Source organism: Peromyscus maniculatus, chromosome 7, assembly GCF_049852395.1.
Source record: "Peromyscus maniculatus bairdii isolate BWxNUB_F1_BW_parent chromosome 7, HU_Pman_BW_mat_3.1, whole genome shotgun sequence".
Classification (NCBI taxonomy): domain Eukaryota; kingdom Metazoa; phylum Chordata; class Mammalia; order Rodentia; family Cricetidae; genus Peromyscus; species Peromyscus maniculatus.
In genome coordinates, this window is record NC_134858.1 from 70442045 (window position 1) to 70459417 (window position 17373).

The 17373-nt window shown below is 46.7% G+C and overlaps 1 protein-coding gene across 1 annotated transcript in view; it reads left to right on the forward strand.

Annotated features, from left to right (window-relative positions):
* Window positions 1–3150: 3150 nt before the first annotated feature.
* Prtg (protogenin) overlaps window positions 3151–17373 on the forward strand; it is a 104414-nt gene continuing 90191 nt past the window's right edge. The window contains exons 1-2 of the mRNA XM_042281253.2: window positions 3151–3343; window positions 5238–5540. Coding sequence (XP_042137187.2) covers window positions 3259–3343; window positions 5238–5540 — 388 coding nt within the window. The 5' untranslated portion in view covers window positions 3151–3258. The remainder of the gene's footprint in view (window positions 3344–5237; window positions 5541–17373) is intronic.

Here is a 17373-nt window from a genome sequence, read left to right on the forward strand (position 1 = left end):
AGGAACAAGTTCTGTAGACCAGGCTGTCCTCGAACTCACAGAGATCCACCTGGCTCTGCCTCCTGAGTGCTGGGATTAAAGGCGTGCGCCACCAACCTCCTGGCTTGTTTGTTTTGTTTTTAAGTAGGCAAAGGAGACTGGGGACAGAGGTCAATTGGTGGAGACTTGCCTCCATGCTCCAGGCCCTGGGTTTGATCCCCAACCACAGAATAAACCGGTACACACCTGTAATCCTAGCCCTTGGGAGGTGAACGCAGGAAGTTCTAGAGTTCAAGGCTGGTCTCTGCTACATAAGACCCTGTCCCAAAAATAAAACGAGAGATAGCTCAACAGTTAAAACCACATACAGCTTTTCGGGAGGACCTGAGTTCGCTTCACATGACCCACAACAGGAGGCTCACAACCAAAGTAAATCCAGCTCTAGGGGATCTAATCCCTTTTTCTGGCCTCCATGGGCACCTGCACTCTTGAGCCCACAACCACACAAAGACACCCATACATACTTAAAAATAAAGTATTAAAAATGATACAAATAGAAAAGACAAAAGGCGGTGTGGGGGGGAGATGGGGGATGGGGGGCACGTAGCTCAATGGTAGAGTGTTTGCCCAGCAAAACGGGGACCTGAGGTTCAGACTTTAGTACGAGAAGAACTACTTAAAAAGACAAGTTTAAAGGCAGAGAGGATTCTATAAAACAAACAAACAAACAAACAAACAAAAAACAGGTAAAACTTGGAAATTAGAAAACATGAACCCTGGCCCCTAGTAATCACCTCTTAATGGGTGACCTTGGCTAAATCCATTTCTTTAAATTAAACAGGAAATACTACTAATATGAACATCTGCAATGGCTAATTTATGTCAATCTGGAACAAGCTAGAGTCATTTGGGAGAGGGAAACTCAACTGAGAAAACGCCCACATCATATTGGCCTGTGGGCAAACCTTTGTGCATTTTCTTAACTGAGGATTGATGTGGTAGGGGCCAGCTCACTGGGCTGGTGGTTCTGGGAGATTATATACATATATCATATCAATATACATTATATATACATATATAATACCAATATACATTATATACACACAAGCCAGGAAGTAGTACCCCTCAATAGGCTCTGCATCCTGCCTCCAGTTTCCGGTCCTGACTTCCCTCAGTGATGTACTGTTATCTGTGAGGTGATAAACCCTTTTCCTCCCAACACCTCTATTTATTTACCTCCTAGGTTTACCACGCGAGGCCAATGAATGTTTATGAAAACTGCTGCACAGACCACAAGTCTTACAACACGGCATAACATATATGGTCGGAGGAACTCTACTCCTGTCCAGTATGGTATGGTTAATACACGCTAGACTTGATTCAACAGGTTGTTTAATGTATTACATCCTCCCCTTCCATTTGGACTCACTGCAAATAGCCTTCCTCAAGGCTAATACCAGGTTCGAGTCATAAGGTTCCCGGGTGTAACTGAAAGAAACCATCTTATTAGCAGTTCGTATCCAGGAAACAGGAGCACTTTCCGTGGCTTGGGACCAAGAATACCAAATCAAGAGGGGGAAGGAAATAATCATACAATAAAGGAAAACCTAGCCAGACTGTTCCGTGCCAGCCCGGACCACATACAAGTGATGTCCAGGTTAGTCTGGACTACAAAGTGAGACCCTGACTCAAAACAATCCAAACAGGAATGTAGTTTAAAAGCCAATAGTTAAGCACCTCATTTTCTGAAAATTTCAATGACCGGATATTTAAAAGATTTCTGCAGTACTGCATTTTAGTACCCCGTAAAACAATTTTTTCCTTTTCCACGAATGTTTATTCTGAGGTTTAGAAATTGTTCAAACGCATCTGTATTATAATACGGATCTGGAGGCACCAGAGCCAAGGGTACTGCTGTTTTACATGGGGTTAAAATGAACTGCAAAGCAGACTGACTTTCAGTGAGTTTGAGGGTAAGAAGTGCGGGGGTCCTAATGGATTTCCAAAACCACTCTCCTCCCCTCCTGCTTCCACCCTCTCCCGCGCCACCAGAGGGATTCCTGAAACTTGCTAAAGGCAGTTAGCGACAAAAGCTAGATTTCCGTCAGCGGCTTTAATTAAAGTTAGCTTTTAGCCTGTGCCCTCGTCATGTGCCAAAGATTTAGATCGGGATTAGCAAACGCTAATCCACGTGTAAAGGCGAAGGGGTAGCCCCCCTGTTCACACTCTTTAAATGTACGTTTCGACTCCTCTGGTTAGCCTTAATTAATTTCAAGAGCTGTGAACAAATTCCCATCGTTGGTGTCTCCTTTCATCAGCCTAAATTTTAAGCAGGTAACCCACCAAAGTCTGGCCTGGCACATCAAGCTCTGGATATCCTCTGATCTCGCCTCTGCTCCCAGGACAAGGAAGGGCCTTTATGCACTTAGTTCTCACACATTAAAAACTTAATTAACTTGAAGCAGAGTTAAAAATTCTCCCCCAAAGGTAACTGCTAATTTTAGGGCTCTCTTAGATGATTTTGAAGCCACGGACGGCTGTATCTGATGGGACCAGGGATGATAAGAAGTCTCCAAATGTGGGTGGTAGAGGTGGGGGGGGGGTGTCGCCATAGGATGCCTCCAGGGGCGCTGACAAGCCTCAGAAGTGGGAACTGGACTTCCCTGAACAGGGCCTGGGCGGCTGAGCAAAGCAGGGGGATGGGCAGGGGGCCATCAGGGGAGAAGTCTCCGGCCTTTCCACATCTCTCAACACCATCCCTCCACCCCACCCCCCTCCTCCGTGCAGAATCCTCAACTGGCCGGCAGGAGGGAGAAGGGCCCCGGGGGGCTGGCCGCGGCCAGGAGGATTGGCCTTTGTGGCCCGGTGGCCGGCCGTGGCGCGCAGGCTGAGGGGCGGGGGCCTGACCCCCAGGTGCATTGTCCGGCGGGGCCCTCCCCCTGTCCCCGGGGTCGCCCGAGCGATCGCAGCGTGTCCCTCCGCCAGCAGCGCCGACCTCGCCGTGCGGGGCCCAGGGGCCAGATGTAGAAAGTAGTCCCCGGCCGGCCAGGCTGTCCACTGCGCCGCCCTCTGCAGCCTCCCTCCGCCCCGGGCTGGACGCGACGCGCGTGGTCCCCGCGGCCTGGCGCACGCGCGCGCGGGGGTCCGTGCGCCTGCAAGCGGCGCGTCGCCTCGCCACGCCGGAGCAGCGGGTGCAGCCGGAGCTGCGGGTCCAGGAGAGCAGCGGGAGCAGCGGGCGCGGGCGCACGGCCCGGGAGCATGCCCGCGCAGCCCCGCTGAATGGCGCCTCCCGTGCGCCCGGGGATGCCGCCCCTGCTGCTGCTGCTGTTGCTGCTGCTGCTGCCGCCGCTCGGCTCCGTTCCAGGTGGGCGCGCTCCCAGAGCGAGTGTGCGCGACCGTGCGCGGGGAGGGGGACGGGCCGGGATGCCCCGGGTGGTGCGGCCGGCCGGGTTCCCTCGGGATGCGCGCTCCGAGCGCTCCGAGGCCGAGGCCGAGTCTCCCCAGGGCCGCTGTCCACTCGCCCTGCTCACGCCATTGTCCGCGCTGAGGCCAGCCCGGGGGTTCCGCGTAGCGTCCGGGGCCGCGGCCGCACGTGGTTTTATTTATATTGTTTCCTGAGTGGCAGCCTCGCCGCGCAGGGGGGCGCCGCGATTGCGCGCCGTTTCTAGGGTTTGCAATGGGTCCCTCAGGTCTCGGGGTGGCCGAGCCGGCCCCCCCCCCCCACCGCTTCCGCAGCTCGAAACTGAGCAAGGAGATGGGAGGGTGGAATTGCAACGAGAAGGAGCTTGAAAGTTGCGTGGCCCATGTGTGCCCCCAGAGAGGCAGAGAGGAAGGTGTCTGGATAGAATTTACTTGCTGCATGTAGGTCTTTGGGGGCTCGGCTGGAGGTTCCTGAAACTTTCAGATTAGCCTTGCACAAACTTGCATAAATTTATTTATCTCCCTTTCTTCAATCTTGGTTTCTTCAAAGACGGAAACGTGTTAAGTGCATGTTAGGGGAAGGAGGGGATTTGAAAAGGTGTTAAGGGGCTTGGCTTTTTATAAGTTACAAGCACTGCTTTTTCTTTCTTTTTTTCTGGAAGAGTTAGTTTCAGTTAGCAAGAGAAAGGATCAAAGTAGGAGGCAGCTCAGAAACACAATGGGCGTCTTCCGGAGTGGTTGCTGGCTGCATGGGGCTGTTGGCGTAGCTGCCCTGGGCAGACCTTAGTGGAAGTCCGCAGCTCCAGACTCGGGGGTTTTTCAGGATCTGTCTTGATCAGAAACAGATAAATCATTGTTGTGTATTTGTAATCTGGGCTTCAAACCGAGCAGGAGAAGTGTTTAAAAAAAGATAAAGTCTCCCACCAAGACCCCTAACTTTATGTTGGCCCAGGTCAACGTGCTTTTGCTCTAAATGTAAGAGGCAACACATGCTGTATTCTGGGGGACCAGGGCCTTGGGTGTGCTTGGATAAAGCATTTCCTCTGCTCTGATAAAAATGTGTATTGGTTGATTAAGCAATCTCCCATCCCTATTAGACAGTAAGGACCAATTAGTCACGCATTTTTTTCCAACAGTTGGTAGCTCGAAAAAAGTGAAATAAAGGTTTCCTAATCCGATCACCCACTGAGCACAAGCAGCCAGAGTTACCAACTTTTCAAAGTCTATTGTGTGTCCTTTAAATACCTAGCTGGCTTGGCAGAAATGAAGTAAATGGATTTCTTTTAAGGAGAGGAGACAGCATCCCCTGCCGTAAAAGGGCAGATAGGGAAAATAAAAAAAAAGGAAACTTGTAATTTGTCACAAAAGATAAACGTACTTCCCGAAGGAGTAGGTGCCGGGTTTTCCAAAAACACTTCAGGAGACAAGGAAATAAACTGGCTTGTTCACAGAGTTGGAGTTTTGCTAATGATTTCTTGTAAAATTAGACTTTTATGACTTAACCCTGTTCAAGATCTTTTTGACAAGCTTGTAAAAGTAGCATATGGCTTGTGCTAGTGAGTTCTGATGATTTTGGGTCTCCAGCCAGAAACCTGAGAACCAAATTCTTAGGCTTCAGAGAAGGTATCCGAATCTTCCCATGTTTTGAGTGTAGACATTGTAAAAGGCGACCTCTCCGACGTGTTGAAAGGGTTTGCAGTTACTAAGGTCCTTGGAAGTTAACCGTCGTGGCTGGAGAAAGTGCCTTATACCACAAATATGCGTTTTTACAGTTGTGTGCTAAATGACTTTATACCTGTAATTCTGGATATACCCCTTTCTCCCTTTTTTCTTTGCAGGAGTGTGGAGCTTTAGTGAACTGTTTTTCATGAGAGAACCACAGGATGTGACTGTCACAAGGAAAGACTCGGTCCTTTTAGATTGCCAGGCTCATGGAGAAGGTCCCATTAAGGTCACGTGGTTAAAAAATGGAGCAAAATTGTCCGAAAATAAACGGATCCAGGTTCTCTCTAATGGCTCTTTATACGTGAGTGAGGTGGAAGGCAGGCGAGGAGAGCAGTCGGATGAAGGATTTTATCAGTGCTTGGCAGTCAACAAATACGGAGCCATTCTTAGTCAGAAAGCTCATCTGACATTGTCAAGTAAGTGTTTAAGTTCTTCTTTTGGTAACAGTTTTCATGGTTAGAAGGTATTTTTTACTGGCTTATGAGTAGCACTAAAATCATACATGCGTTAGGAATTTTACCAGAGATGATACAGCTGGCACTGATGAAGACGTGCAGAGAAATCTGCAACAAGCTTGAGTTGTTGGGAACTAAATGCAAATTAGACTTTGAAAACGCCAGGTGACTATCTTCATTTCAAATGTTGCATACTGTAGGGATTACAGGAAGCCGTTTGGCCAGTACAAGCAAAGCTGTTGTAAAATTTCAATCTTTGGGAATTCACTGAATGGAAACAACCCCAAGCAAGTCTTTCCGCCGGGTGGCTGGCTCTTGAGTGCTAAATCTTTCTTACAGCCCAGCCTTCCATCTCTCAGGCGGTTCTTAGATCACCCATGTTGCTTTCTGGTTGTAGGAGAGGGAGGGCATTGGTCAGTAACTCTCCGGCCTTTGAAGTATGTCGCGTCTTTTCCAGCGGGCAGGGAAGGAGCTCAAGGCCCTTTCTGTAGTAGGCCTAATGGAATTAAACCAGATCTGCTCATTTATTTTCTCCAGTTTTCATAAAGTCCGTTGCCTAAGGATTTCCTTTGTATTAACACCATCCAAGCAACTGTCAGCCTTATGATCCATTGGGTGGTGGTTGACCTCCGTAACTGCTAGGGGTCAGGACCGGCCTAGGACAGGTAAGGGAACTCTTTCAGGTCACCACCTCTTCATGTGACCAGGCACCACTGCACGAAGTGGGATGCTGGAAAGAGTTTCACAGCTCTGGCTGTGCTGTTGGCCTCCAAAGGGCAGAGCTTTGCACCCTACACACACTGACCGGTTCACAAAGTGTACAACGGGCCGAGCACGTTCTGGAGATAACCACATAGCCTCTAGGGAGTGCGTTATCCAAGATCTCCACTCCACCGGTCGAGCTTGGGAGATGGCCTGGAGTTTCCCAGGTGACTTAACTGCAGCTCAGGGGCATGTTCCTGCTGCACTGAGAGGGTAATTGATGTAATTGTGTGGCGATGATGAATCGTAGAAAATAACCGCAAGCAGAGTGATATTTGTGTTCAACGATGTTGGCAAATTAGAGACGCTTCCAAGCCTTGCCCCACCCCCACCCCTGCCAAAGCAGAGCATAACCCCAAAAAGATTTCTGATAAACTCCACCCCCAAGACCCCCTACTGTTTTCTTTGGCTTTGATCTTTGGCCATTGAAATCTTTCTTTCATGGAGTACTAGTTTCGCTGTACAGTATCACTTTGAGGAGAATGTGCATTTTAGCCTTACGCTCTGTTCACTTGAGTCTTGTGTAATGTACTCTGCAAAGTCTTCTTTTCCCATCTTTCCAGATTTGTGGATTCATTTTTTTTTCCATGCCAAGGAACTATAGTTTGTGTTGCCTTTGTGGGAAGTGGGTGGTGGAGGGGAGTGGACAGGGTTTAAAAGACAAACATTTATCAGGACCACACTTGCTTCCAGGACCTCCTGAGAAGCCTGGCAGAATCCCATAGCTCACCCAGCTTTCTGACTCCATAAATAAAATCTGAAATGACGCAAATATTAGGACCAGGGGCTGGGTTAGTGATGAAGTGTTGGAGCATGTGTTTGACATGCATGAGTGTCTGGGTTCAGTTCTAACCTCCTAACCCCCCCAAAACAAACAAACAAACAAACAAACAAAAACCCCAACCAATCATTCAAAAAACATTGAACATTTTGAGTATCTTCACATTTTTGTATCTTTAAAATTATTTTTAATAGTACCTATTTGCATATTAATCACTTTGCAAAGTATTGTGGAAAGGGGATGACTTAATAATCTTCATGTTATAAATATAAAACTTTGGATTCAAAAATCTGGTGTGGCACATAGCTGTGATCCCATCATGTGGATGGCTGAGGCAGGAGGATGGCGAGTTCTAGGCCAGTTCGGACTATATATCAAGGCCCTGTCTTAGAAACGTTTATTTACCTGCCCCCCCCCCCCCCCAGCCATCTCACAGACCCTCAGAAACAAACAAAACTTCCCAGATGAACTGCTTAGATGGGCACTTTCATCCAGTCACGATTATGGATTTTAAAACAAGAAATGCACAGCGGATTTAAATTTAGATTTTTTTTTTCTTTAGAAATAAGAAGGCTCTCAGCGATCCTGGAGTCAAACAGTTTTGTCGTTTAAGAGGCCGCGTCTTGTGACAGGGGCTTTAATCGCTCTTCCTGTGCAGATGTTATCCGAAGTGAGCAGGAAGAGAGGAGCATTAAGTGGGCATTCTGTTGTCTCTGTGTTTTCAAAGCTAGTTCTTCCACTTACCGATAGCAGCAGGGTACGAGTGTGTGCTTTTTGTTTTCTTAGGGATTTTATGAGCGAATGCATCTTTTGGTTTAGCGGTGGTAGCAGCTACCTGTAATCTAACACTTTAATCTGTGCCACTCTGGGCTTTTTTAACACACTGGCCGAGTCTTAGTTTCTGAATTTAGCAGCTAGAAGCGGAAAGTTGCACTCTGGGCCAGAATTCCATTATTCATGTGTAAATTAGGAATCGGCAAGGTTAAAAGGTTAGGCGCTGGCCGGGGTGAGGTTTACCCTGTGATAAAGAGCAGATGACCCTCATTCATTGGCCCCAGCTTTCATGTGGCTCTTCTGCAAAGTTGCTTATTGCCATGAATTGTTCTTGAGGAATGCAGAATCCGAATGCGAGCAGGCCCTTCCTTAAGTGTCACTGTGGGGCCTTATCTCGCAGCACATCGGCGCAGGGCTCTTCCCCAAGGCCTGGAGGCTTGGCTTTCCGGTTGTGCACCCAAGCACAAAAGAATGTGTCTAGCTTACTTTGGCCAAGGCATCCCGTTTTTTGAAAGGAAAACATAGGGTTAAAGTAATATATAGCTATTTTTTTTAAGTAATCCTTTGTGTCGATAGCCATTTTCTTGTCCCCTTTTTACATTTTTCAGGTAATTAGGAAAGAGAGGGGGAGGATGTGGGGAGCCCTTTTCCAGTTGCATATAATGCTAATCAGAACATGAAAATAGGGCCTAGAAATGTAAATAGGTTAAGTTTTAGTACATCGAAATCTCACCTACTTGAGTGCTAAGTCTTTCTTCTATAAACACCGCAATTAAAATATTTTAGGAATACCAAATGACTAGAGAGCTGTCTTGATCCTGGAGTCCTTAATGCTGGCGTAAGATAAATCTCATAGGGAAACATTAGTGTGCTTTAAACAGTCTCATATTTCAACAAGTTTAAATTAAGATAAGGCAAGTAGAGGAGGCGGCGGCCGGGCGTATGCTGTGATGTGTAAAAGTCTGGCCAGCCTCGAGGCCTGAACAGGAAGCTGGCTGTTTGTTGCCTTTCCATAAAAGGTGGAGATTGAAGCCTCTGGAGAGGATGAGAGCACATAGGAATTCTCTTAACTTCATAGTGCTCTTTAAAAAATTGAGGTTAATTTTAGACCCACTGAAGTTGTCCAGGCGAACCATTTCTATGACTTTTTTTTTGGTTTTTCGAGACAGGGTTTCTCTGTGTAGCTTTGCGCCTTTCCTGGAACTCTCTTTGGAGACCAGGCTGGCCTCCAACTCACAGAGATCCGCCTGGCTCTGCCTCCCGAGTGCTGGGATTAAAGGCGTGCGCCACCACCGCCCGGCCATTTCTATGACTTTTAAGTGGCAAAAAATCATTGCCTTTAGTAGGACATGCTTTTCATGAATAAAATGCAGCTGCTTCAGTTTAAGATTTTTATTTTGTGGGTGTAATTTATCAATTATTATCTAAAGTTTAATTTGAAATGTAAAGAACATTAAAAGCATTTAAAATAGCCGGGGGTGGGGGTGGGTGGGGGTGGGGGGCGGTGGTGGTGCACGCCTTTAACCCCAGCACTTGGGAGGCAGAGGCACGTGAATCTCAGTGAGTCTGAGGCCAGCCTGGGCTACAAGAGTTCCAGGACTGTTACACAGAGAAGCCCTGCCTGGGTGGGGGGAGGGGAGGGAACAAAACAAAACAACAATAAAAACATTTAAAATAATGTTTGGAAAAGGGGATGGTGTGGCATATGGAAAGAGAATAAGAATATAAAAATGTAGCTTGGATATTTGGATTTTATTAGAGATCCTGGACCCAAAACTGGCAAAATTTTTCTGCAATATCCCTGTCCCAGGTGAGTTAGTAGACTTTTAGGGGTGGTGTCCTGTCTATGACACACACAAGCTCTTAGCAGTCACCTGCCCTAATTCAGCAGTTCTTACATGGATCTCAAAGTCGTATTTTGAGAGACCAGTCTGCCAACCCTGTAAAAATAAGGCTAAGTTACTGCTTCCCGATATCCTAGAGAGCATGTGGGCTGAACGATCTGTCTGAATTCCTGTCAGTTGTCCTGGATACGTGACGTCAGCTCAGTAAAAGCTGCACACACCTGGTCCTGCAGGCTTCTCCGCAGCCACGCTGCCCTCTGAAGATCTCTCTACTTAAGGCCTGCTTATCAGGGGCCTGATAATCTGGGGCAGGGAACCAGTTTTTCCGACCCACCTGATGTGTGATTCTCCTCTCATTTCCTGCCACTGGTAACGCTAGCTACCTCTTTTCAAAGTGGGTCCATTTTTTTTTTTTTCTTTTTTTGAAGCAAAGCATGATCCAGCAAGAGGGTAGAGTTCTATGTTTCTTGAAGACACACACACACACACACACACACACACACACACACACCCTGCAAATGTGTTTGTTTTATTTCTCCCCATTTGTAAAGTGAAATCTCAAAAGGGGCCTGCGTCTATACACTTTCGGTCAGCTGTCTCTGATGATTCTGAAGAAAGATCTTCACAGCCAAGGGCTTGTTTGTACAACCCCTGGGCATCTGTGCTCTCAAATTTAACAGCTGGGCCTGTCGAGGAAGCCCCCAGCAATTCAAGAGACCAGCAGAAAACTAATCTTTGAAGCAAGGCTTTAAGTTTAATTCATATTTCAGCTAATAAACCAGATGCCTTTGCGGTTACCTCTGGGAAAGCCGTATTTTTAACTGTGGGTAGAAGACAAGGCCTTATCTTAGAGCCAGAGTTGTTCAGCCAGGGTCATTGCTGGTAAACTAGCTAGGATTCAGCTAGTAAACTGATGAAGACTTACTTGCAGAATAATCAGCCATGTTGAGTTATGCTTGATCTCTTTAAAAAAAAGAAGATACATTTATTTTTATTTTATGTCTGTGGGTGAATGCCTGCCCGCCAGTCTGTGCACTGCATACATGCCTGGTACCCATGGATGCTGCCAGATCCCCTGAGACCGGAGGGTGTTTCAGACGGTTGTCAGCATCTTGAGGTGGGTGTTGGGAACTGAACTCTGGTCCCCTATAAGAGCAGCAAGTGGGGCTGGAGAGACGGCTCAGGGGTTAAGAGCACTGGCTGCCCTTCCAGGGGATCCGGGTATTGCAGCTCACACCTGGCTTCTGACATCCTCACACAGACACACATGCAGAACACCAATGATCATATTGAAAAAAAAAAAAAGAAAAGAAAAAAACTTAAAAAGAAAAAGGAAAGAAAAAGGCATGTGTGGTGGCGCACTCCTTTAATCCCAGCACTTGGGAGTCAGAGCCAGGCAGATCTCTGTGAGTTCGAGGCCAGCCTGGTCTACAGAGTGAGTTCCAGGACAAGCACCAAAGCTACACAGAGAAACCCTGTCTCAACCCCCCCCTCCCCCTGCAAAAGAAAAGAAAGGAAGCAGCTAGCGAGGCAGTTGCTGGCACACTGTTTGCTGTTCCTGGTCCTGGCAGCAGGCAGACACAGCTCGAAGAGGGAAGTAGTTGATGGAGATGCTGGGTAAAACCGGACAAGAGGTACCACAGCCTCTGCGGTGCTGGGATGCTGGCGGGCTGTGCGTGCAGAGGGAGGAGGCGGCACCCTGGCACAGATCGCTCACACTGACCTTAGGAATTCTTTTCTGACTTTTACATTCCTTTTTTTTTTTTTTTTTAAGAATTTTATTTATTTATTATGTATACAATGTTCTGCCTGCATATATCCCTGCAGGCCAGAAGAGGACCAGATCTCATTACAGATGGTTATGAGCCACCCTGTGGTTGCTGGGAATTGAACTCAGGACCTCAGGAAGAGTAGCCATTGCTGTTAACCTCTGAGCCATCTCTCCAGCCCCGCTCCCTTTTTTCATTAAGAAAAAAACAACAAAAACAAAGAACCTCAGATTCTTAGAAACTGCTTTTGATGAACCTTAAAAAGCCAAATTCTTACAGACTAAGCCGAAGGCATGAATTTAAGATGTTGTTTTCTTGGTTTCTGGAGGGCTCGCCCTTTCTGGAATGTTTATAGATGTACGTTGGACAGTGTAGGCCGCGGTTAGATTAACCAAGAGACTGTGGGGAATGTGGGCACCGTTTCACACTGATGCTCTCACTCGGGTTGGTGCTGGGAACTGTGGAAAAGAGAATCTTTTAAAATCCTTTAGGAAACTACAGACATTGATTGATTGATTGATTGATTGATTGATTGATTGTTTTTCAAGATAGGGTTTCTCTATGTAGCCCTGACTGTCCTGGAACTTGCTGTGTAGCCCAGTCTGGCCTCGAACTCACAGAGATCCACCTGCCTCTGCCTCCTGAGTGCTGTGATTAAAGGCCTGTGCTGGCTGTCTGGCAGTCATTTTTATTTTTAGTATTTATTTGTTTATTTCATGTGTATGAGTGTTTTTGTCTTAATGTATTTCGGTATACCATGTGTATGCCTGGTGTCTGTAAGTCTTGAAGAAGGCATTGGATCTTCTGGAATTGATGTTACAGGCAGTTGTGAGCTGCCGTGTGGGTGCTGGGAATTGAACCCAGGTCCTCTGCAAGAGCAGTCAGTGCTCTTAACCACTGAGCCATCTCTCCAGCCCCTATCGCAGTTATTTAAAAATTTTCTATTGTGGTACTGCTTTATACCGTGTGTGTGTGTGTGTGTGTGTGTGTGTGTGTGTGTGTGTGTGTGTGAATGTATTAGTGTGCCTGTGTAGGCCAGAAGTGTCTTTCTCAGGTGCTGTCTGCTTCTTTTGGGGACAAGGTGTCTCATTGTCCTGGAGTTTGCAGGGACAAGGCTGGGCTGGCTGATCAGTGAGACCCAGGGATCTGCCTCTCTGCCTCTTGGTTCTGGTTTCACAAGTGTGTGTCTCTGTGGCTTTTTTTTTCTTTTTTTTTTGTAGAGTTGGGGTTCAAACTCATGATCTCACACTTGACTGGTTGTGTGTTCTTCCCAGCTCTATGAGGACTACTTGAGATAAGTCATATTCTTTGGCAATAATCCTCCTCAGTATAAGCCTTCTTACTGTTTTATAGTATTTTTTTTGTTTTGTTTTGTTTTTTTTGTTTTTTGGTTTTTCGAGACAGAGTTTCTCTGTGTAGCTTTAGCGCCTTTCCTGGATCTCACTCTGTAGCCCAGGCTGGCCTCGAACTCACAGAGATCCGCCTGCCTCTGCCTCCCAAGTGCTGGGATTAAAGGCATGCGCTACCACCACCCGGCCCTGTTTTATAATTTTTAATGAAAAATTATGATAGCTTTATTTAGTTTTGTGTGTGTGTGTGTGCGTATCTGAGCTATCATGCACGTAGAGATGAGAGTCGGGGGACCAGGGGCCTCAGTTGTTGTCTCTTCCATTCTGTGGGTACCAGGGATTGAACTCAGGCCCTCAGGCTTGGTGGCAGGCCCTTTAGTCTGCTGAGCCATCTTACTGGCATTTGTTTTGCGATTTTTAGTGGTCCTCAGACCCTAGTAAAACCCAGGGACATGTCTGCTGTGCTACCGACAACCCCCAGGCCTCAGTAAGTGTCTATAGAGGTATTTCTGCTTGTGGGTAACCTTCTCAGAGTTCCTAAGCTTTGGCATAATTCGAAATTTTGGCCGGATAGTGGCTCATGGTGGTGTTATCTGATGCTTTCCATGCTGTGTTCCAGCATCCCTGGCCTTTCAGTCCCTCCCCGTCCGTCTGTGACAACCAGAAAAGCCCAGACACTTCTGCTGGAGGGGCACTGACACTTCTGTGGGTGGAAGAAGAGTGTCTTGGGGTGTTCTGCACGTTGTGGCATTGACAGGCCCCAGAACGTTGGCTGTGTGGTAGCATGTGGGTGAATGGGAAACACAACACGAGTCTCTTCCTTCATGGGAATCAGCAGTACCCTCCTCTTGTTTTGAGCGGAAGCCTTTTAACTTCTGCTCATAATGATGCCAGCATGGTAGCATCTTTTTTTCTGTCTTTATTGTATTTTTTCCAAGGCAGGGTTTCTCTCTGTAGCTCTGTCTGTCCTGGAACTCACTCTGTAGACCAGGCTGGCCAAAGACTCAGAGATCCACCTGCCTCTGCCTCCCGAGTGCTGGGATTAAAGGCGTGTGCCATGACTGCCCGGCAGGAATGGTAGCATCTTGAGAGGGCCCCAGGGTCAAGTGAAGGGGAAGGCACTGGGCTTGACTGGTGTTTACCACCCAGGGAAGTTTGCAGACAAAATGCAAGTGATTGTTTCTAAAATATTTGTTTTAGATTACTTACTAGCAGCAGGAATCTGGTAGATTTCAGTTTTCATCTTTCTCAAGGTGGTGTGTGTGTGTGTTCCATGTGTATGCCTGTGGATACATGTGTTTACATGTGCTTGCAGAGGCCAGAGGTCAGTATCTAGTGTGTTCTTTAGCCTCTTCTCACCTGTTTTGAGACGTGGAGACTCACTGAACCCAAACCTCATTAACTCGGTAGTCTGGCTAGCCAATGAGCCCTGGAGACGCGCCTGTCTCTGTCTCTCTGGCTCTGGGGTTACAGTGTGCGCTCTTCTACCTGGTGTCTATGTGTGTGTGTGAGATCTGAACTTGGGTCCTCACACTTGTGTGACAGACACTTGACTCTCTGAGCCATCTCTTCAGCCCTGAATATTTACTCGATGTGAGTTTGTTCGGCCCCATTATACCAGAACCATTTAAGTCCCTGAGAAGAAAATTAAAGTAACTTGGCTAGTATTTAATCATGGGAAGTTTAAAGCCAAATCTAGATAATTTAGATACTTTTTTTTATGTTTCTTTTTGCAGTACTAGGGATTAAACCCTGGACCTTCTCCATAGCAAGAACTCACTTTGCCAACATCTGGTTAGTCCCAGCATGACTAGGACTGTCTTTTTTTTTTTTTTTTTTTTTTTTTTTTTTTGGTTTTTCGAGACAGGGTTTCTCTGTGTAGCTTTGCGCCTTTCCTGGAGCTCACTTGGTAGCCCAGGCTGGCCTCGAACTCACAGAGATCCACCTGGCTCTGCCTCCCGAGTGCTGGGATTAAAGGCGTGCGCCACCAACGCCCGGCTACTGTCTTTTTTTTTTAATGACTTAATTTTATTTATGTGCATGGGTGTTTGCCTGTGTGTATGCATGCATGCAGCTCCCATGGAGGCTGGCTGAAGGGGTTAGACCCTCTGGAACTGTAGCTGTGGGCAGCTGTGAGTTGCCCAGGTCCTGGAGTGCTCTTCGTGAGTCACGTCTCCAGCCTCTCCAACCCCAATTCTTAAGACTCCAGAAGTGTTCAATTCTATATGGCTATGCTTCTCCAAAAGTTTGCACATGTGGAGCACAATTTTATAAAAATTAATGCTAAATTCTGATGTGTACCGATTCAGCATTTTAAAAAATATAGTTAAGCCTTTCTCTTGAGAGCTTTGTGTAGAACAGGCTATACCGCTGCCCTCACTTTCCATTAGTATGGTAAGGTGTAATTTACCTCAGCCTTCCGTCTAAATTAGTGTGAGTTCCTTTGATGGGGTTTAAAGTAATTTAGATTAAAATATTGACCTCAAAGTGGATTTAGAACAGGAAAAACATGTTTTGATGTCAGTATTTAAAAAAAAAAAAGCTGAGCTTGGTGGTGCATACTTTCAATCCCAGCACTCAGGAGGCAGAGGCAGGTGGATCTCTGTGAGTTCGAGGCCAGCCTGGTCTATAAAGTCACAGCTGGGGCTGTTACACAGAGCAACTCTATCTCAAAAAAGGGTGTGTGTTGCACAACTTTTCTTAAGAAGTTTTTTTTTTTTTTTTTTTTTTAACCAGTTACTGTTTTCTGAATAAGTAGAATGGTAAAAAGTTGTTAGCCGGGTGGTGGCGGCGCCGAGCCATTAATCTTAGCACTTGGGAGGCAGAGGCAGGTGGATCTCTGAGTTTGAGGCCAGCCTGGTCTACAGAGTGAATTCCAGGACAGCCAGGACTACACAGAGAAACCCTGTCTCCAAAAACCAAAACCAAAGCAAACAAACAAAACTGTGCTTATGTGTGTGTGTGCCACAGTGCACCTGTGGAGGTCCACAGACACCTTGTAGGAGTCAGTTCTCTCCTTCTACCTTAGGGGGTCCTCACTGGAAGTCAGGTTGCCAGGCTTGGCGGCAGGTGCATTTACCCACTGAGTTTTCTGTGTTCCCAGAAATTCCCATTCATGTTCTAACTTAGCAATTAAAAAAATCCACCTTTGGTTACATTTATTCGTTATTGCTGTGTTTGTGTGTGTGGAGGCGTGTGTATGTCATGGTAGAGGCCACATGACATCTTGCAGGAGTTGGCTCTCTTGGTTCAACTTGTGGGTCCTGGGGTTTGAACTCAGATCTTCAGGCTTGGCCGCCCCATCTCACCAACCCAGGCAGTGATGTCTTTAACATAATTTTAGTTGAAGGACTATGTTCACTAAAGCTGTGTGATTGCCAAAGGCTGTTTTGAAGCTGTGTGAGGAGGATCTAAGTGACAGGATATGAGTTCTTAAATGTTTTTTGTTTTGTTTTGTTTTGTTTTTAAGACAGGGTTTCTCTGTAAACCAGGCTGGTCTCAAACTCACAGAGATCTACCTATTTCTGTCTCCCAAGTGTTAGGATTAAAGGCTGTGCCCGGCTTTGAGTTTTAATTTTTATTTTATGTGTACAAATGTTTTGCCTGCATTCGGGTCTCCTTGTGTGGAGATAGGTCTTTCATATTCAAGTAGTTATTATCAAATCCACACTATAGAAAAGGGAAACTAACAGAATTGACACTGAGATTGAAGATGTTTCTCTTTTATGTTGTATTTGTGGTGTGTGTATGCGTGTGTGTGTGTGTGTGTGTGTGTGTGTGTGTGTGTGTGTGTGTGTGTATGCGCGCGTGTGTGCGTGCGCGCCACGAGATGTGAGGCCAGAGGTTAATGTTGGGTATTTCTGATCATTCTCCAACTTATAAATTGAGATAAGGTCATACACACATCCTAAATAAAGTAATTGATTATTTATAATACATAGGATGAAACAGGGAGGTTTAGATGGAAACTGCTGGGCCGGAGAGATGGCTCAGTGGTTAGCCACTCCCGCTCTTTCAAGGACCCCAGTTTTATTCCCAGCACTGGCGTCAGGTAGCTCACAACCACCTGTAAACCCAGCCCCAGAGTATTGTGACACCCCCATCTGGCCTCCGCCGGGTCCCACACACATGTGCATACATGTACACAGACACATATATTCACATAAGTAAGAAAAAAATCGGTGACGCTTTCGTGTTTGGGTGGATTTGAGAACTGCCCTGTGTCCTTCCCTTTCAATCTGTCAGACTCCCGTAGCCTTTCCTGTAGAACAGTAGTGACAAGCTTCCTCAGCTTTCGTTTGCCTGGAAAAACAAACAGCAACAACAAGAAGGTATTGCGTGTTTTTCTTCATCGGTAGGGTCTCTCACTGAAGCCTGAGCTTTTGTGATGCAGATAGCGTAGCCAGCGAGGTACATTGGGGATCTTTGCCTCCCAGGTGCTGGGATTACAGGTGGGTGGCCACCCTTGCCCAGCGTTCTTGTGGTGCTGAGGATCTGAACTCTGGACCTCACTCC